This window comes from Trifolium pratense, linkage group LG7, assembly GCF_020283565.1.
Source record: "Trifolium pratense cultivar HEN17-A07 linkage group LG7, ARS_RC_1.1, whole genome shotgun sequence".
In the NCBI taxonomy this organism is placed as follows: Eukaryota; Viridiplantae; Streptophyta; class Magnoliopsida; order Fabales; family Fabaceae; genus Trifolium; species Trifolium pratense.
Window position 1 is genome coordinate 15,919,961 of NC_060065.1, and position 21,365 is coordinate 15,941,325.

Genomic DNA, 21,365 nt, shown 5'->3' on the forward strand with positions numbered 1-21,365 from the left:
AAATACTAAGAGAAGGGTATTTATGGTATTTTAAAAAGGGTCATGCTAAACAGTGCCCTTGGGGCACTAGTTAAGCATACTAAAAAAGGAAACAAATGATAAAGTTGATGATGAGAGAGAATAACTTTTCACATCATTAAAACATTGAATACACAATTTACGAGATAAAACTTCTATATTTAAAAAGGGTCATGCTAAACAGTGCCCTTCGGGCACTAGTTAAGCATACTAAAAAAGGAAACAAATGATAAAGTTGATGATGAGAGAGAATAACTTTTCACATCATTAAAACATTGAATACACAATTTACGAGATAAAACTTCTATATTTATATCCTTAATTAGTGCCCCAGAAACGCTGTTTATCATTTTCCTTTTAAAAAAAGTCTGCACCAAAAAAAATATTTTCCCTTTATTATTGTCGTAGATTTACCATTAAAAATAAAAATAGATAGCAAAGACCTAAAAATTAAGTTTGAAATAAATCCCAAGTTGAAATAATTTCTTTCAAGTTTCAAGAAATGTGAGTGAAGTTTTGTAGAGAGCAAGCAAGCGCAGAGGGAATAATGTCGGAAATGGAGGAAGAAGCATCGGACGTTATATGCGAACTGGAAAACGTTCAAGGTTTAGTCGACGCACTAAATGCCGTTAGATGGAAACGCCACCAAGACGCAGTGTTGGAGTTATCCGAACACGGCATCGTTTTGATCGTTGAAGAAAGTGGTTGTCTCCAAGCTAAAGTTTATCTCAAAAAAGAGGTATCAATTAAATATACCATTTTCTTCAATTTTTTACGATTCTCATTTTTTTGTTTACTGAGTTTCTGTGTTTTTTTTTTGTAGCTATTCATTCGATATGATTACAATGCAGAAGGACGCCCTCGTTTTGGTGTGAGTTTAGGTCTTTTTGTCGATTGTTTGAACGCTTTCTCTGTTCCTGGTCATTCTAGTTTGATTCAGATTCAGTATCCTGGTCCTGATATGCAGGTTCTTCTCAAGTATGTAATTGCCAATTTAAAACTGATTTTGATTTTGGTATGTTTGGGCTTCTTTAACCCACTTGGGTTGGTCCGGTGGCATTGGCTTGGGACCTGGGAGTGTGCTCCTCCTTAAGGTCTCAGGTTCGATTTTCTCTGGTGCCAATTTGGGTGTGTTAATTTAGCTTTTTCAAAAAAAAATATGTTTGGGGTTCTTTATTAGAAATGTTTTTTGCTGTAAAATTGATTATAACATAATGTTAAGATTTGTGGCTTTGCCTCCAAACATGATTTTTAAACTCAATTTTGTTATTTCCAAACATAAATCATTTAAACTAAAATCAACTTTACAAAAGCAATTTTGCAAGCGGAACTGACTTTCTTATTACCCTTTTGATCGAGTCATGCGATCTGAATCATCAGATCAAGATCAGGCGCCCATGTATCTTCCAACTTTGGTAAATTTTTTGCAAAAATAAAAAGTCGGAATGTGAGCCTTACAATCTTAATCTAACAGTTCAAATCAGCAATTCAGCGAATGCAGGGAATTAAAACTCTTGTGCAAGCTGTTATTTATGCTCGCAACCATACAAGTTGCTTATGAAGCATTGTTGGTCGTTGAGACTTGACACAAGTGTGATATTTCTGGAAAACACAATCCTAGATCCACCCAGAGAATGAAAACAATTTACTTCGAATAACAAAACAACACAAACAGAACTAGGTGTAGATATTCCGGATCCAGTCCCAAAGCCCCTTGTAGACCCTTCTATTAATAGATAGGCACAATTTCCTTTCTCACTTCTCGTACATTAGGCAATTAAACAAGGTGCTATTATGCTTTAGACCATTCATGCTTGAATAAAACTAAGCATGATTGATATACATTACCTACCAGTGAAAATCACCATGCTATTGAGCAATCATTCCCACATGAGTCATAAATAACAAATGGCCTGTAATAATTGACATCAAATTCCAACAGTTTCTACCCTTCTACACCTGATTATGTTATTCATAGAACCAACATATTCATATATAATTGATATAAATGTGACGGAGAGAAATAAAATATTAGATTATTGACAGCCAATTATATTATTCGGACCTTTTATTTCTTAATATTTAATTTTTATAAACAAAAGTTCCACAGAATGGAAATTCCTTTGTGAATTAAGAACTTTCGGTTGAAGATGATATTCCTATCTGAGTGATAGCCGTAATGGTAGTTTATTGAATAGGATTCTTGATCATTCACCACTCTTTAGAACTCTACATCAAAACAACTTTATAGAACTGTCTTATCCGTGTCTTAATATGCTCCCTCCACATATTTAGATCTGTAGATTCGCTGGATGCCAGTATTTGTGCAGAGATTAGAACAAGGATTCCTGATACTATTGCATGGGACTACAATTTTGAACCTGCTGGGACAAACCCTATAACCTTCACTGTTAAGGTATGATATAAATTTCTTGTATCACTTGCAAATACAGATTGATTGATGACATACTATCCTTTGGACGTCCTTGAATATTTTTAATGTGTTTAGCGGTCCCCTGCCACTTTGAGGGCCATTTAAGTAATTTTGGGTTTACTGTTATAATTCAATGATGGAAATTAGATTAAAAAATATAAAAGAAAGTGGTGTTTATTGATAGAAAACTTGCTAACACAAGGAGTTACCTATCATTTAACCATTTTATTACTTGTTAGTTACTAGTTAATCTTTGAGTAATACACAGTGCATTTGTAAATCATGAATTCTGCAATGTGCAGTATGAAAATTTGAGGTGTCGATGAATCTTTTAATATTGTAAGTTAGGTTTTATGCTTCTTTTTAATATGATAAGCTACAATTTTATGCTGCTGATTTTTTGAATCTAGATTATATGGGAAGAATATTAGAAGACTCTTGTGATATTTGAGTTTTTCAAACAATAGCTTCTCATGTAAGTTGAAATTAGGTTCTGTATCTTAAATTTTTTCGAGGCTCTCTCTTCTAACTTCTTGAATATCTATAAATTTATAAGGATTTTTTTTTTCATGTGAAGAACCATAAAATAATTTAATTGGGAAGCTCCTATAAGTTGAATTTTGATCCAAACTGGCCTTAGTCTGCAGCACTAAAGGAAGCTATTGAGGATCTTGAATGGCCTGGATCAAGCATCCAGATAACTATGGAGCCAAATCCTCCTTCTGTTACATTGAGGGCTGAAGGACACGGTGACTTGCAGGTTTATATTGCTTTCGACTCAACTGTGTTCATGCTTATTTTTTGCCCTGTAATTTGAATTCATTATACTCATGCTATTTTTTTAATCTATTTTCAGATAGATTTCATGTATTGTGCGAATTCAGATCTCTTGGTAGCATTTCAGTGTGACCATCGGGTTTCTTTCAAGTATTATTTTTATTTAAAAGAAGTTTATTACATAGATGTAAGGTATCAATTTCCCCACCATCAACTTATTTGTCATTTCTTTGCTTATGGTTATCAGGTACAAATATAAGTTCCTCAGAGCATCAACTTCTAATATGCCAAGTAGTGTCATTAAAGAAAATAGAGGAAGCAAGCTAAGCATTGGGAGAGGTGGAATGTTAAAAGTGCAGCATCTGGTTTCAATTTCCAAACCTATCTCACACTCTTATGTCGATTCTGCTGGCTATCAACAACCTGGTCGAATAGCTCATATTGAATTCTTTGTGAAACCAGAGGAAAATGAAGACTAAACAAATTGTTATTATTAGGTAGTAGAATCAAGGAAAATGTGTGCCTTGTCCTTTTTTACACATTGCTTTTTAAACCAGATCTGAAAAGGTATAATGTTTTCCATTATAAAATTGTAAACATTTGCACTTTGGATTTAAAAAGAGTGGGAGGTAAACATTGCGGCTGTTGAGTCTGAGAGAAAAGCAAAAGATAGAAAGCTAACTGTTTTCAAGACTCCAAAGCCCTTCTAGTGAACCTTATATCTGCTTTAAGGTTCTATAATGTGTTGATATGTTTGTTGTTTACACTAGCATATGTATGCTTATATCAGTGTCTTTAAAGGGTTGAACAATCGATAATATATCTACGGTAATGATCACAATGAGTGTGGTTCTTCTGGAATAAAGCAAAATAAGTTTTGGTTGAAAAAAAACCCTCATTGTGATCGTTAAAAAAAAAAACTCCCTTGAAAAAAAAATGATCATATTTTGGTTACATAAGAGAAAAATAAATAAAAAACGCAATAGGGGATTTACTTCCTAATAAACTCTACACCCTAAGCTTAATTCCAGAGTGGCTTAAGTAACCAGATCGGTAGGAGTAGAAATATGCACCAACGGCAAGTTAGAGTTAACACCCAATTTAGTCAACACATCCGTACACATATTTTCCTCATGAAGAATATGTGTAAGAAGCACCTCCTAATAACATTATAACGAATTGTTCAAGTGTTGTATGATGCACAAGTTATAAATAACATTATAACGAATATAAATTTTACAAAATACACTGTTGGGTTGAAAATTTATATTATATAGATCAATCTATAATTTTTTTTAAAGAAATTTAAAATTATTTGATATGTTATTAATACTCATCAAGATTAACGATATTCGATAAAAACTTATAAAAATTGTAAAGATAAATGTATTTCTCAATAAAAGTTGTAAAGACAGTTAATTTGGAGTTAATTGACTTAAAAACAATTTTGGTCTCTATTAAAATAAAATAAAAAATATTCCTTCAAAATATAAAAAAAAAGTATATAATTAAAATAAAAAACAAAAAATACAATTTTTTTTTAGAATAAATATTTAATTTAATCTCTAAAACAAAACAAAAAATCCAAAATTTAGTCTTTGTTTATACAGACTCCGGTTCAAACTAGTCTGAACCAATCGCGAACGAACCCATCTATTTCCGGTTCAACAGACCGAACCATTAGCTTCCGTAAGGTTTTTGAAAACCCTGTAAAAAGAAAATAACAAATCGACGTAGGTGTGTGTGTGTGTCTTAGAAGACGCGAGAAACCCAGCAAAATGGCGTGGAAATGGCTGGTGCGAAGAACTCGCGAATCTAAACCTTTCTTCTTTGCATTCGCTACCATATGCGGCATCGTTCCCGGAGTTATTGGTTTCGGCGTCATGACGGCCACCAATACCCGCAGCGATCAACTCGAATCCAAACTCCGTTCTAAGGCTCGCCCTGAATCACTGGCAAGTATTCTTTTCATATTCGTTTCGCCAATTTATTTATTTTTATTTAGTTCCGCTAAATGAATCGAAATTATCTTAAAGTGGTTAATTAATATATTTAGTTGCGCTCAGGGATACCTTGGTTCATAATTTAGGGTATGTTGGTGGAGGGTTTTTAGAGATGAGTGGTTTGAAGGGTTAAATGTGTATTTTGATATGTATTTGAGATTTTTAAAAAATTGAATGAATAGCATGATATATGATCATATAATATAATATTTCAGTTAGAAATAATTCAGTTTTCAAAATATTTTATAGCTTCCTTAATTTAGAATAGAAAATTGAAAAGAAAATTAAGTCCTTCTTTACAAAATGACCCATCCAAACATACGCTTAATGTTTGAGAATTAACAAAAATGATTTTTGATTTCTGGTGGGAACAAAACAATTCTTGGCCAGACTTTACTTACCTCGCGGCCGAACTCTGAATTACTTGGGCCTCCTTCCCCTAGGAACCAGAGGGTCAACACAAAAAATAAAAATGATTTCCTGCGGATGGACCATAGGAAAAGATCGACTAAATAGAGGGCTAGCAGTTTTTGATAGGAGATTATTAGCTTTCATGTTTTTCATCTATAAGGGGCCTGCAATTGTGTTTCTAGTGTTTAGTGCTGTCAGGAAGTATTTTCTCCTCGGTTCTATTTTTATATTTTCCTTCGTCTCCATCTGTTCACAGTCCAGTGTAGTGCAATAGCACAGCGGAATTTGAACTGACCATTATTGTTCCCTGATACACTATTTAGTATTAAGTGCTATCAAATAGAGGCCATAGCTTAGCGGGCTTTGAACAAACCGCTTTGTTCTGCAATTGACAACACTTCCTGTACATATCACTTTAGTACCAGACCTCTTGTTCCCATCAGTGCTGAATGGTACGGCCAAAGATATAGAAGGGTGGAAGACAAGAAATAGAAAGGGGATTTCAGGAAACAAACATAGAGACCACGTAGAGATTCCAGCAGTTGGAAGATATGTTTGAGCGGCTTGTATGTTAGAGGATGGGTTTTGCAATCATCATTGAATGCAAAATGAAGTGACGGAGGAAATGGGGTTGCATTAGTATGGAGGATAGACAAGATGAGGAGGTTCCATATTTCTTAGGCTGTTACTTAGGCATATTAGTTGATAGTCACTGATCATGCTTTTAGTTTGTCAGTAAATGGCTGAACTGATAGCTGTTATTCTAAGTTCGTCAAATTGTGTTTTTGATTAGCACTGATCACAGCTGGCCGCAGGTGTGAAATTGCAGTTGTATTAGTTTTGTCACTTACAAAATTGCATTATAGTAGATGATTAAAAATGGTCTAATTCCAAGTTCGTGGTAGTTTCTTCTGGTTCATGTATAGCTCCTAGACCTGAAGAAATCCAGCTGTCCTACTTGAATTCAAAGTTTTGTTGCTCGAAATTATTCACATACTGTCATTGTTAATACCTAAAAAACTGATTCAGAAATGCAAAGACATAAGTGTCCTTTTAATGGTATTTCACATATCTTATCTTTTATAGTTAGCTTTCAAATCACTATGTTATGATCTACTCCACACCCAGTTCAGTATCCTGATTTTTACCTCGAGGATAGTGTGGCTCTTGTGGAAGTTGGTATTGATACCTCCAATTAAACATGTATATAACACAAAGGTTTGGAGTTTTGGATAGTGAACTGGCAGTTGGCAGTAATGGATAAAACAAACAGGTGATTGACATATAGAAGGCATGGAGAATCTATTGGATTGCGTGGTAGATATTAGAAGGCTCACAATTCTTTTTGAGAGGACACTATTCTCTTTTCTGTTTTCTTGTTTCTCCATGTTTAGAGGTCTCCCTGCATTCTTGTTGTTTAGTGCTGTGAGGAGGTGTTTACCTCTATTCCATGTTTCTAAGTAATAGAAACCGATGTCTTAGTGCAATGAATAGGGCAAATCCCCTTGATCACAACACTAAAGAATTTTGATGGTCTGCATTTTCTATGTCCAAATGCCCCGATTCTCTCTCAAGTCAAATCCTAATATTTATATATTACATAATCTACTACTTTTCTATCTAATCCTAACAAACTAACCTTCTGATAGGCCTGTTACTATTTGTTAAGAGGTTAATATGCTAATTTGGTGTTACTGCCAGTTAAGAGTTACTTAGTACGGTAATTAGGAAATAAGGCATGTTGCCTGACGAGCGCCGAACTCACCGAAATTAATATAACCGAGTTAAAACACTACTTGTAGTATTAGTGACAACCCGAATCGTTTCCCGATTGACCAACTTTGAAATCCAACCAAATTTAGGAACAAAATTAAAAGGTTTTGGGGGGTTTTAGTTTGAAGAAGAAATAAACATAAACAAAAGCCAAATAGATTTGAAAACAAAGATTTAAAAACAATCAATCCATGGGGTTCAACATTATTGAGTTTAATTTAATCCTTAACCACAAATAAATATGCATATGGTAATCTCATTCTTGGTCTTGAATTACGATGATAAGCTCTATCATAATCCCCAATTTTAATACTAGAAAAGCTTCTAGGATGAAGATTAATCAAGGAAATGAATTAAGCTAACATTTGACCAAGAATAAACTTTAAAACCCAAAATTAACCAAGCTAGACATAACATCAAACACCTTCAATGCAATATCTAGTTCTTGTTTCCTCTCGTACAATTGAGTTAATGAAGCCACTAACACAACTATTCAAGAATCTAATTTCACTTAAGCAGATAAAATCATATTCAAGAGAGAAAACAATGAAGAATGAAATTCATATGAACAAACTAAATAGAGCAAGGTTTCATAAATCAAACCTCAATAATGTCTACACCCAAGGATTGATTAAGAAAATTAGCCTTCCATTGAGCTTATAGAACTCATGGAATACAAAATTACAAAAGAAAAGTAAGTAAAAGAAAACCTAAAGATGAAGTAAAAATTGAGAAAGCTCCCAAAATTCTTCTTCTCCTTCGATGCTCAGCCTTGCTCTCTATTTATATGCTTCAATTTCTGTCCTTGCATAGTGGCACCTCCTTGTTGTTTGCCGCCCTCAATTTCTTAGTCCTTAAGCCTTTATGCAATTTGCGTAGAAAGAAAGATAATTTGGACTCTTGTTTGTAAAAGATCACCGCCTCCTCTCTAGTTGCTGTGTAGCTAGCTCTATTCCTTAGGCAATAAGACTCTTCATTGTTAGTGACACCAGCTGCTGTCTTCTGTTAAACTTGGGCCACAGATTTTGTATAATTTTGACTATTAGTGAGAGGGTTATGGCCCAATTAGTGAAGAAAGGTATTTGACCATTTGACAGCAACGACCACCAACTTTAGAAGCCAGTTTCACCTAGATTTATGTCAAATTTGCTGAAGCTTGTGAAACCCAAAATTGTAGTAATTTGTCTTAGCTTTCCAGGGGCGCAAAGATCATCAAAATCCGATATTCGTAGCTCCAGATATGCGCTGCCGAAGTCAGAAAGGTCAAAATGATTAAAAATCCAAAAATTAATATTGTATAGCAATCTCAACTCTCAAATTGAACCCATAAGTATAAAATGCATCTAAGACCTATAAATTCGACAAAAATGAAGATTATCAAACCAAATATGAGAGTTAATTAAAGTATAAAATCAACACTTATCATTGCCTATAAATAAGAGGGGAGCCTTAGGTTATATTTGGATTGAGGGTTTTGGAGGGGAGGGATGAATTATTTTTCTTTTCTAAATTAAATAAGTTATAAAATGTTTTTAAACATAAATCAAGTGTGATTAAAATTAAATTAAAATGTTATAACAATTATCTATATGATATTCTTCAATCTTTTGTTAAATTCTGAAATATATACCAAAATGTAGACTTATCCCTCTGAAACCCTCCATCAACACATATCCCTAGAGAATGATTTATTGTCTCTTTTTTACTCTAGGAATCATTTGGTGAACAGGGATCTTCCCTAATTTCTTGATGTTTGCAGTTTGGTTTATACCTCCTAGTTTTTTCAACTAACAGACAAGTCACTGTTTTTCTTAAGAGGCCTTTACCCAACACTTGACCACCGTGTTGCTTCATGGTGTATCATTTAGCGAATAACAAGTTTCCAGATCCCAGAGAATTCATAACAGACTGTCAGTTTATTAAGAGGTTAAATAACATCATATATCTTTTAATCACTACCAAAATCTAATATTTTTCTGTGACAATGATTGCACTTGTTTCAGTGTTTTTACTCTGTATTCAATTTTCTATATTTTTCGTCAGATACAAATATGTGATAATTTTAAATCACATTTGATAACTGGCAAGATTGGTTTTGTATTCAAATAGCATAGTAGTTTATCATAGAGGTTAAGTAACTGTTTAGATGGATTAAATATTTGTCATTGTCATGTTTGCCCTTCTTCTTTGAGGTGATTTCTTTCCTTTGGTGAAAATCCTCTATCTGAACAATCTGTTGCTTTTATTATGTTTCAGATGATGGGTCAAGTGAATAAAGAGAGACTGGCAGAATACCTCGGAGAGCTGCAGCGAAAGGAGAATACCAATGACCGCTATGTTGCTGCTCTAAGAGGAGAAACTTTAACAAGAAAACCATACGTGAGAATTCAACCAATTCCAGAGCAAGCAGCAAAGGAGCAGACAAATTGAATAAGTTGCTGATCTCTAGTTATTGTGAATATATGTTCTTTTAAGTTCAATATCAACGCAATGCTATTTTTTCGTTTTATATCTCTCTTTTTATCCCTGAACGCATTTATTTAAGCAATCCTGTTCATGGGGAGCAGGTAGCAGGAGTGGTTCGATGAAAATTGAGTGCTCATGGTTCCATCCAGACATCTACTAGTTATATTTCATGTCAATTTTTCATAAAAGAGCTCTAGTATCCTCTTTGAAATTCAAACTTTTTATAGGATTTATGCTTTTGTACTGAACTGTTTTTATTATTGTTTTCTTCACGAATAAGCCTTTTGTTTTGCTTAATTTGAATTTATGAGTGTAACTGTTGTACTTGCACTGGCCTGAAATAAAACAGTAGATTTACATATAATAAGGCAAATGGCATAGGTGTTATAGCATCTTCTGTTTGTCCATTTTGGCTTGTATTGTTTGGTATTGGAAAGGGATAAGGGTATAGGAGTGAAACACTTCTATGTATCTATTCATAAGAAAGCCTTCCCCCCACTGACACGGTTGAATCTCACGCATCTGTTTTCTCACATTTTGTGCTCTTGCACGAGATCTTTACTAGTAAAAATGATTAAAGCTCTAGTCAGTTATTAACTCATTATGTTCTCTGTCAAAAAAAAAAAAAAACTCATTATGTTACTTTCTTTGTTCCAATCGTTTTGTTAGAAACAGATTTGTCAGGTTCTTCAAGTTTAGGCCTTTTTTTTTTGTCAAGTAGCCTAGTGGCTAGAAATTTCACCCTTAAGCGGGATGATCGGGGTTTGAACCCCGGCTCCCTGCATATATAATGCAATGTCTCTGCCAATTGAGTTATTCTCACGGGACATATGTGCTGTTCTCTTATCATGATATGTAAACCTAAGGGGAACTAACTTCTCATTTAGATGTGTAGGGGCTAATGCTTACTCAAGATAATGTTGTCTTAAACAAACGGATAAACATAACTGCTGGCCTAAAAAACTTGAATCATTTAACTTGGCCGATGATTGGGATCACAGTACATATGTTAGAATCACAGTGACCCATCATAATTTTCCAAAAGCTATAATTTGTAGCTTATGCAAAATCACGGTAGATTACCGTGATTTCGACATGTTGACCATGATACCAAACACACACTTAGACAACATCAGATACATCTATTCAAGTAGTTTTTTTTTATCATTGGGGCAGTCTAAATTGGCGAAGTTCTAGTTATATTTTGCGAGGAACTTAAACAACATCAAAGATAAAGGGGAAGGTATTCGAAAATGTTTTGACCGACGTCATTCCTTGAAAGTAGAAGCTTAAAATCATCCTAAACGGAGGGTAAAGGATGTAAGGTCTAGTCACTGAAGTGGATGCAATAACAAATAAAAACTAATGTTAGAATATTCTTCAAAATTGGAAGAATTTGTCTCCTTTAGATTTTATTTTGTTGTTGATTTTTTATTAGTACATCAAGTTTTTTTTACCATTGAAAGTGTACTTATCAGTTGGTTTCTTAGGAGTAGAGTTCTGCAATTGGGGGTTTTCCTTCTCAGCATCTATGTCTTTGAAATATAATCCCATAGATCCAAATTGAATAGAGAAATGGAGTCTTCAGAGGATTCACAGGCTAAGCACCTTTACTAACTTCAAAGCTGTCACAAAACTTCACAATCATGGTGTAAAAAACATATAATGAACCATACTAGATGGATCTGTACTACTGAAAGATTACTCACAATGCAGTGTCTACAGAGGCAAGATAGTAAATAATATTTCGGTTGTAAGCATGCGGAGGCTTGGTCTGCTAGTTCGCGCAAATCCGAATAAGTTATCACGTACATAAATCATTTGTGAAAAACTTAGCACAGGTTATATGAATATTTGCCCAAAAAATTGGTTTTTCTACTTGATCATTTAACTAGATATATTTTAGAGAAACATTAATATTGTAGTAAAATACGAGCTCATCTGGTCATAATCTAATGTTAGATATTACAGAAACTTGCTTCTAAGTGATAGTTGTTAAAAACTTAGCACATGTTATATGAATATTCTGACCTAATGTTAGAAAGCCTGGCTTTCTGAATTTGTTCTTATTCTTAGTTAAGAATCTTTTTAAGATTCAAGTTACAGTTTCTTAGTTAAGATTCTTTCGTGATGTTTCATGTTGTTGTATCAGTAGTAGCATTTGTGCATTATATTTACATCAACAAAAAAGGCAAAGCTATACATAGTATTCGATACAAAGGCTGCACCAAAACATAATTTACATTCATATTTACACATCTACTCACATACATTAAACTCGAATGCATATGATATGACCTCATAGTTATTTATAATAATTTTTTATCTTGACCAATTATTGTAATATGTAATTGGCAAGATCTGATCACATTAATAAGCATATATAATGCCATTCTCTGAGATTGGCTATCAACTCCATTGTCAATCACCCCGGGAACAACCTGATACGATTAGCAATCTTCTTTCGACATATATGACACTTGCGAATTTTATATCCGCACTCTTTGCAAGTCTGCATTTCAATAACTTGCTATTAATCATTGAATATAAATGAAGCAGCAAAAATTTGTTAGGATTTTTGGACTTTACCATGTGCCCACAATCGAAGGCCAAGTCCTTCTCATTGCTTAAGCAAATTGTACAACACTGCAATAGTTTGAAAGTAACTTAGTTCCTTGGTAAGCTATTCACAACAGAAACAATATTATATCAATGATATAGATTAAATTATTTCTCAAATTGAATTTCTCAAGTTACCTGACTAGTCAAGGTTGGGTTTCTGCTTAAACTGATTGTCTTGGACACCTAAATAGAATTTGAATATAAGAAGAAAAAATATTTAAAACTTGCAAATATGAACTAAAACAAGAGAAAGAAAACAATAGATAGACATAGTTTCGATTATTTTTGTAATCCTTCACCGAGTTCAAACTTGACCACGGGGATAGGCTACCATAACCGTTAGTCCGTTACTCATGATCTTGTCACCTCATGAGAGTTTTTGCCTTCTGTGAGATTCGAATCATGTACGTGGGGTTTATGTACATTGATTCTTAGAATCTCACTACCAATGGAGCTATAACTCAATCCTTTTGCTAACAAATTCTACCTCTCCCTAAAAACTTAACTACTAACATTTTCCTAATATACATTTAGCATAGTAATAGGTGATTTTCTAACATAATCCAACAAAGGGATGTAAAGCATTTGACACAAACACCAATAAATACCTCAACGGCAGGCTTGAATTCATTAGCAAAAATTGCATTGGAAGTAATGGCTAACTTTTGTCTTGTTTCTTCAGCTATTCTCATAGGAAATTGAGTTGCATCATCAAGCTTCTGTCTAAGCCTTTCAACATACTTGTTTTGTTCTTGAAAATCTCTCTTAGCCTTTGTACATTCATTCTGTAAATTAACAAATATCAATGAGTGGTAACTTTAAGTAACAAAATTTAGAATATGACTCTAGTGCACGCGCCTTCAAACCTATGAAGCACTACTACAGACAAAACACAAGACACTGACACGTAGACACTTGTAATAAGTAAAAACATGTGTTAGTGTTGCGTCAGTGATGTCACACATTGAAGCTATGTGCGGGTGCTACATAGCTTCAAAAACTAATCTTTCAAATTTATAAGGTTCCGATTATGTAATTATATACCTGTAGCATATATATAAATTCTTCCTGTTTTTTCCTCTCTGCTACTCCAGTTTCAATTGAAATCTGCATGGTTTGCCACATTACATGATTAGTATTACTTAATGTAATCATTTTAAATGAGATGTATTACATGAAGATGCAATGAAAGTTGCTTAAACCTGCAAACAGTGTAATCTCTGAGATAAATTAGTAACCATTTGACGTGCTTGTTTCTCTGCATTTGATGTCAACTCATTTTCATGCTTCAATATTAACAACTGAAAATGTAGAACAAAAAAAAGACATTAGAATCATTCACAAACTCACTTTAATTTTGAAATCTCTTTCAAATAATAATTACCTGGTGCTGATTCTCTTTCTTGAAACTGTAAAGTCTATCAGCGGAATACTTTGCTCTAATTTCCCAATACTCAAGCTTTGCTTGCAGTGTTATATTTTCATTTCTTAAAAAACCATAAAATATTTTGGCATTATTTTTTTTATTTATTTTTGTCAAGCAGTCTAGTGGCTAGAAATTTCATCTTTAAAGTAGATAAGTGGGATGATTGGGGTTCGAACCCCGGCCCCTTGCATATATATTGCAATGTCCCTGCCAACTAACTGAGCTAAGTTCACGAGACAATATTTTGGCATTATTAGTACTTAATGCAAAACAACAATTACATGAGGCGATAAGCCGATAACGCGAGGTGGAGCAAAACACGATTTTCTTATACCTGATCATCTCCAATTCTTCTTTTAAGTTTCTCATTTTTTCTTCAACCTCTTCTACGTTGTTGTTAGCTTCCTGCATTGCAACACAAGTTAAAGTAACAAGTAAAGTTGTTCTTTAGGTACAATTCCTATGTTAATTATATGGGTCATGCTAAACAGTGCCCCCGGGGCACTAGTTAAGCATACTAAAAAAAGAAAGAAAGAATAAAATTAATGATGAGAGATAATAACTTTTTACATTTTTAAGGTATTGAATTCACAATTTCCAAGATAAAATTTCCATTTTGATATCCTTAACCAGTGCCCCGGGGGCACTGTTTAGCATTTTCCTATTCATACCTGTGAACTTAAAATGAGAGCCTTGGTGTTTTCTTCTGCACCAACCAAGAATCAATATGAATAAAAGAGTAAAATAAAAACTAACTAATGAAACCATAATACAAATAACTTTATTATTATGATTTAGGTTTGATGTAATACATTACTGATCCAACTGTAAGGCTACTAAAGAGTTTTAAGCCTACCAACAAAAAAAGTATTTATAACTAAATATTATAAGCAAATGACTTAATTTTTATATACTGTCGGTGTAAAATTATTTTACACATACATCCAGTCAAATAATGACATATAGACGTTTGAGACTATATTTTAAAAACGTGTCTATAAAAGTGCTACTATAATGTTATATGTAAAAAAAAATTATGCTTTCAATACATAACAATTAATCTCATAAGCAAAAATGTCTCATATTGAGACAAAAATGACACATGTTTTACTTTATAATTTACTTTAACTTCATTCACTATTAAAAATTATTGTGCTGACCCTGATAAAATAAAAAAATGAAATCAAAATATTAAAAATGTATAGCTCTCATCAGTACTAAATGAATGTATATTTGAGACCTGAATGAAATTCCAAGCAAAGAGTGTCATATGAATGATCAGTATATGCCACTTCATCTAGATTTGGAGGCATTATAACCTGTGAAGAAAGAGTGAAAAACAAAAATTATAAATGTTTGGATTAAAAGTCCCAATTTATTTATTTTATAACATGGGAGATAATGCAAATTCATTTTCAATACTCAAAAATGAATTTACTCTTCAACAACTCATTTTTCTTCTTCTTAAGTAGCTTAGTGGGTATTCGGAGTTCGAACCCCAAACTCCTACATATATAATGCAGTGTCCCTATCAACTGAATTAAGCTCACGTGACACTACAAACACTAAATAAGCATTTCAATAAGGCTTATATTTTAATTCACTCGTGATTTGTTATGCATATTTTTTTTTAATTGATTTTGCTAAATATTGACCATTGGCATTTTTATAAATTTAAGAAAATAATAATTACATTTTCACCAACGGGCCATTCTTGATTGCTTGTTGCTACTTGAGTTGAACTTTTCATCTTAACACAACATTGAAATTTATGCCCGGATTTCCAATCAAAATGTTGACATGTTTGTGAGCTGCAAAAGAAAAAGGCACAAAAACAATGAAGCCTAAGATCAGTAGATATATTAACAAATTTATGAATTGTAAATTTTAGTCCCTTATATTTAGTCGAGTCTCCTAACCAATTTCTAAATCAAACAATATACAGAAAAAAAAACAATTATCAAGTTTAGTTCCCTATTTTTCACTGATAAAACACATTTTTAGAATTGAGTTTTGGGCCTAACTCATCCTTACAAAACTGACTTGTAAGGTGAGGATTGCATGAGGATGTCACGATCAGAACTTGATAGCAGACAGCCCAACGGATTGTGGAGAGGCTCTATCATCTTAGAATTGAGTTTTGAATTTAACTCATCCTTACAAAACCGGCTTGTAAGGCCACTAAGGTGATGATTGCCTCTTGCTTATAAACACATATTCAGGATATCTCACAAACGATATGAGACTTCTCTTAGCACACATCGTTATTCTCTAAATTGAGTTGTTTTTTTAGACTAGTCATACAAGAAACTTCCATTCTAACTTCTATGCAAATCATAGTAATTCGTTTTTTTTTTCTTTTTCTTTTTCTTTTGACTATAAAGAATATACTTCCTACAAATTTTGACGGGAGCTGAAGAAATTTGAGTGGCTCACACGACGTATAAGGCAAGAAGGAAATTTCGTCTATATTAAATATGTATAGTTAAAGTAGCTAGCATGTACAAAAAAAAAAAGTAGCTAGCAAGATATTGACCAAAAAAAAAAGAACTTTCACTTCTTGATAAGTAACTTGGTCGTATATATCAAGTTTTGAAGGTGACCATGTGATGATAAATATAGATTTATTCAGTTGACGTGGTTTTAGATATTTAGCGAAAAGTCAAATATCAAAATCCAGTTAATCTAATATATAGTTTTTTTTTTTATAACCCTCTAGTTCCTAGGAGAAAGGGGCCCTAGTAGGCCAGAGTTCGGTCGCGAGATAAGTAAAGTCTGGCTAAGAAATTGTTCCACCCAGAAATCGAACTCGGTTTCTCCCGAAATCCGTCATTTTTGGTGAAGCTCATTAACCACTTAAACTCAATGACTTGGTTTAATATATAGTTGTTTAGAATAACTCAAATTATTGAAAGAACATTATATCCAAATTAATAGAACTCATTTTTATAAAAACCGGTGTTGTAACACAAAAAAAAATCTAGCTAATTCATCCAATAATAGTTGTTTTTTTTTCCACCACCAGGCCCACCGAACTACTTAATTTGGTTCTGGGGTCAGTTTTGTCATTAAGTGATTTCGATTCTTTCTTAATCACAGCTGTGTGGATCAAACCGTAATTCTCCCTATCAAGTTAGTTTAGTGCTACACAAATTACAAATAGATATAAGATCCAGAAGTTCCGAGTTCAAGCTATTAAATATTTTGTAAAAAAAAATAAAAATTGAAGAAGTATTAATGTGCAATTTCTCAACAACACTTGTCAGTGTCCAACTAACTAATTATACCTAGATTATTTGTTAGTTACAATCTTAAGACTTTGTATCCCTTAAAAAATGATTTAATTAACACTAAGTCTAGTGGAACAAAATAACTACAGAAGAAAACACAAAAACATGAAAGAGGCATTGACTTATAGTATATGAAACAACAACTTTTTTCAAAGTTCTTTTTTATAAGACACATACGTGTCAATAAAAATTAGGTAAATACATATGTATATATTTTTTTTTCTAGGTAATCTAGTAGTTATAAATTTTAAGGTGAATAAATGAAGTGTCCGGTGTTCGAACACCAGCTTCTGCACATAAAATGTGATGTTCCTACCAACTGAGCTAAGCTCACGGTGACACATATGTACACATCTTATTTAAACATGTACCACAACATCGCTGAGGTGAACAATTCTAATAGATCTATAAATGTTTAGTGTTTAATAGAAAAATTAGAAAAACATTATTTGTACACCTATCAAAATTGTACATATCAGGGATGTATCTGTACGTACTTAAATAAGATTTCTATCGGAGAATTCATCTAAAAATTAATATATTTATAATCAAATGTGTATTAATTTTATTTGATCTTTATGTCTATTATAAAAGAACAATATTTCTATGTTTGTTGTTGGTGGTCACTTGTCAGCAGTGCCAGCATAGTAATGGATTGTTCACCAATAATGAATCGTTAAAGTGGTAAGCGTCTTGGTCCCTTTAAGTATGTGATTAATGGTTCGATTCATGGCTCATGCGTATGGAGAAAATTCAGTTGGAAGGGAAGAACTCACCTTGTGTGCCCCACAGGTTCCTCGACGGAGATTAGTCATCGCTAATGACGGTAAAAACTTCATATCAATATCATAGTAAAAAAAAAGTTGTAACCCGCGGATTTCGTTTTTTTTTCTTCTATTAATATACATTTTACCATTAAAAAAAAAAAGCGCATAGCAATGGATTACCACAAAAAATAAAAATTTATGAAATAAGTTACCAGTATTTTATAGCTTTGCATCTTGAGCATTTTTTGGAGCATGGATTACCACAAACTGCACAGTTATCACTGTTATTACTGAAAATGCCATCATGCTGAATTAGCCCCCTTGTTATTTCTTTATTTGACTCATCACTATCTTCTCCTCCTTCAATATAATAAACATCTCCTTCATATGGTTTTTGCTCATCATCATCATTGAATGAGTAATTAGAGGTTTCCTGCACAATGTTAATTAAATTTTTAAGCATTTGTCTCATATTATATCTTTAATTTTATAATATCTTTCTTTTTTAATTTTTTTATGAAGTCATATCTTTCTTTCTCTCACACACAACGCGTTTTTTGAGTAATAAAATAGGTCAATATCACATAAACTCTTTTTCTTGACAATATAGGTCAACATTAACTTACTCTTTAGTGACAAAGTAAAAAAAAAAAAAAATACTACTTATCAATTAGTTAACTTATTTTTTAATTTTATTTATCTGATTATTTTAGATCTCTCAAAAAGAGTTTAAAGATGGACTTCTACCATTTATTAATTTAATAAAATAGTCAATTTTATAATTATTAAATAAATAAAGAAATTTAATATTTTATTTACAATGAAAATAATTTTTAGAGATAATTACTTGTTCAAAAAATTTTAGAGATAATTAATTGAATATATTTTACAAATGATATCATTAAAACAGATATTATATTGTAAGAAAAACAGTAATACTAAAAAAAAAGTAAAATTATTTTTTTTACAAAGAAGAGTTTGAACTATCAAACATTTTATTTTTCATATTTCAAATCAAGGGGAGAAGTTGACTTGACTATAATCTTTAACTGAAAACCGACATGGAATTTTTGTTTAGCAGATTGTAACATTAAATTGCGGTGGACCATATATTGCGGTCAGTTTTAGAGATTAAATTGCGGTCAGTTTTTCATTGACTTTGTTAAAGAAGTTTTTTATTTTATTTTTTAGAATAATGGTGACTTTGTTTAGGAAGTGAAAAAACTATCATTCCACAATAAAGCTGCATCTATAAAATAAAATATATATTACTAAAACAAAAGGATTCACACTATATCCTATAAAAAATGACTCAAACTAATTATTTAGAACTTTAAATAATTAATAACATTACGTTTCTAGGCTCCAAGTGAAAGCATTGGGATCCATGAAAAGATGATTCTTGATGATCTTCTGTAGACATTACCTCAAAACATTCGTCTCTATGCCAACATGTCCAGTGCATCACATGGCATTCTTTTGAGCTGATTCAAATTACAACAAGATCAATATCAAAACGATAGTGTGTGTATATTAATTAAAACTATGTGAAAAAAATAAATAAATATCCAATTCAAATCATAAAGTCAAGTTGTTTATATTTAAACTCTATGAATAATGCTTGCATATAGATTAACAAAAAATGATAGTTGAAAGGGAAGAGAATGAAATGAAATTTTGGAAACTTACCAATATGTATAATTTTTGCATCGAGAGCATCTTGTGATTATGTTGCTTAATTTGCCACAAAAGGAGCAAACACAATATTCACTTAAGCCAATGGATATTATGTTGTCCTCATGATCTTGTTCAAACAATAGATTTATTTCATCACTAACTTGCACTATCTCTTCCCTTTTGTTATTTGAGTTTGTTCTTTTGTTTTCAAGCCAAGCAAGAAACCCTAGGAGGAGTATTATTAGTACCAATATGAGCTTGAGGAAACAATTTGGATCCATGGTTGTCCCATTAGTAATCATGATCTATAATGTTTGAAATGATTTATATTGTCAACTGGATTTATAGGAATGGCTAAGGAAGAAAGAGAGCTCTTTTAATGATTATATATATAGTTGTTTAGAATAAAGTTAATATATAATTGATTATATAGATATTAAGTTAATCGAACATTTGTTCTTGGAAATTCCATGTCTTCTTCCATGATTGTGATACTTTCATTATTTTAAGGGGAAAACAAACAAGCTGGACATAAAATGAGAACTAGTCAAAAGTGAAATTTAGAAACTTGATTGCATTAATTAAAATTATGGAGAACACTGTTATAGAGAATATATAAAAACTTCAAAAGATTAATCTAGCGGTAAAAAAACAGATCTTAAATTTAAAAGATTTCAGGTTAAAAAAACAGATTTTTGAAGAAAGATAAATATAAATATATTAATAAATTTTTATTTTTTTAATTTGAAAGACTTTTTTAGTTAAAGACTGAATCACCATCTCCACTCTAAATTCTGTTTACCAATATATATATATATATATATATATATATATATATATAGTGTCATGTTAACATGTGCACCAAGGGCACATGTTAAGATTCTAAATATAGAAAATTGCATTTAATGTTAGAAAAAAATTTTAATGTTTAAAAAGTTAAATGCACAAATTTCAATATATTATTTCTACTTTTGCTTCCTTAACATGTGCCTTTGGTGCACATGTTAACATTTTCCTATATATATATATATATATATATATATATATATATATATATATATATATATATATATATATATATATATATATATATATATATATATATATATATATATATATATATAGGGTGTGTATCCGGTGAAAACTGATAATTATTATGAGAAATGAGAACTATTAATAATAACCATAAGATTTAATTGACGCATCAGATTAAAATTCTCACACTCACTTAAAACCTCATGTGATCTTATTTGTGGAGATCGAAAAATCATTCTATATATAATCTTTCCTAATTTATTAACGCATGTAATGCATCTCATATTAACACAAATAGAGCATTATTAGGAATGAGAATTTGCAGATTGTCAATAGCTTACTAATCTGTAATTTGTCGACCATCGTTGTTGTTATAGAGCACGTATAGTTATATCCCAGACCAAAACTCAAAATACACAGCTTATGAACACATATACATCACCGGCAAAAACTCAAAAATGATGTGTGCAATATTAGAAAAGTCAATTATAAAGAAAGTGTTTGAGTTTTTCCATCAATCAAATAGTGCTCCTTTTAATGAGCTATAATAAGGTCTTAATCTCACTAAATAGTAAAATTAAGATAAACCAATGTAAGATAAAATGAAACTAGCTATGTTGAGTAGATATGTAAATCACTAATACCATCTATATAATAGCAAAAAGA

The 21,365-nt window shown here is 31.9% G+C and overlaps 3 protein-coding genes across 5 annotated transcripts; 2 read left to right on the forward strand and 1 right to left on the reverse strand.

Moving 5' to 3' along the window:
* Positions 1–463: 463 nt before the first annotated feature.
* Positions 464–3,993, forward strand: LOC123898048. Its single transcript, XM_045948897.1, has 6 exons — positions 464–757; positions 842–996; positions 2,314–2,434; positions 3,093–3,212; positions 3,309–3,379; positions 3,477–3,993. Exons 1-6 carry the CDS (start codon positions 566–568, stop codon positions 3,706–3,708), a joined length of 891 nt encoding a protein of 296 aa, XP_045804853.1. The 5' UTR covers positions 464–565; the 3' UTR covers positions 3,709–3,993.
* Positions 3,994–4,943: 950 nt separating this feature from the next.
* Positions 4,944–10,274, forward strand: LOC123899633. Of its 2 annotated transcripts, XM_045950809.1 has the most exons (3): positions 4,951–5,184; positions 9,673–9,850; positions 9,984–10,274. In XM_045950809.1, exons 1-2 carry the CDS (start codon positions 5,008–5,010, stop codon positions 9,844–9,846), a joined length of 351 nt encoding a protein of 116 aa, XP_045806765.1. In that variant the 5' UTR covers positions 4,951–5,007; the 3' UTR covers positions 9,847–9,850; positions 9,984–10,274. The 2 variants fall into 2 exon arrangements, with proteins under 2 accessions (XP_045806764.1, XP_045806765.1); XM_045950808.1 differs by having other exon boundaries at positions 4,944–5,184; positions 9,673–10,274.
* Positions 10,275–12,034: 1,760 nt separating this feature from the next.
* LOC123898290 lies at positions 12,035–20,097 on the reverse strand. Of its 2 annotated transcripts, none has more exons than XM_045949208.1 (14): positions 19,677–20,097; positions 19,414–19,471; positions 18,200–18,420; positions 15,624–15,741; positions 15,171–15,249; positions 14,602–14,636; positions 14,265–14,335; positions 13,889–13,991; positions 13,707–13,805; positions 13,549–13,611; positions 13,113–13,289; positions 12,640–12,687; positions 12,472–12,528; positions 12,035–12,394 (listed from the first exon to the last, which is right to left on the reverse strand). In XM_045949208.1, the coding sequence occupies exons 1-14, from the start codon at positions 19,964–19,966 to the stop codon at positions 12,308–12,310; spliced, it is 1,506 nt and encodes a 501-aa protein (XP_045805164.1). In that variant the 5' UTR covers positions 19,967–20,097; the 3' UTR covers positions 12,035–12,307. The 2 variants fall into 2 exon arrangements, with proteins under 2 accessions (XP_045805164.1, XP_045805163.1); XM_045949207.1 differs by having other exon boundaries at positions 19,342–19,471.
* Between the last annotated feature and the right edge of the window lie 1,268 nt (positions 20,098–21,365).

Excerpts from the sequence above, each read along its gene's own strand:
- LOC123898048 (XM_045948897.1), top strand. The coding sequence starts at position 566 with ATGTCGGAAATGGAGGAAGAAGCATCGGACGTTATATGCGAACTGGAA. Across the intron at positions 758-841 it reads AAGTTTATCTCAAAAAAGAG|CTATTCATTCGATATGATTA; the intron begins GTATCAATTAAA and ends TTTTTTTTGTAG. Across the intron at positions 3,213-3,308 it reads AAGGACACGGTGACTTGCAG|ATAGATTTCATGTATTGTGC; the intron begins GTTTATATTGCT and ends ATCTATTTTCAG.
- LOC123899633 (XM_045950808.1), top strand. The coding sequence starts at position 5,008 with ATGGCGTGGAAATGGCTGGTGCGAAGAACTCGCGAATCTAAACCTTTC. Across the intron at positions 5,185-9,672 it reads AGGCTCGCCCTGAATCACTG|ATGATGGGTCAAGTGAATAA; the intron begins GCAAGTATTCTT and ends ATTATGTTTCAG.
- LOC123898290 (XM_045949207.1), bottom strand. The coding sequence starts at position 19,966 with ATGATTACTAATGGGACAACCATGGATCCAAATTGTTTCCTCAAGCTC. Across the intron at positions 18,421-19,341 it reads TTCACTTGGAGCCTAGAAAC|GAAACCTCTAATTACTCATT; the intron begins GTAATGTTATTA and ends AACATTGTGCAG. Across the intron at positions 12,688-13,112 it reads AATTCAAGCCTGCCGTTGAG|GTGTCCAAGACAATCAGTTT; the intron begins GTATTTATTGGT and ends AATTCTATTTAG.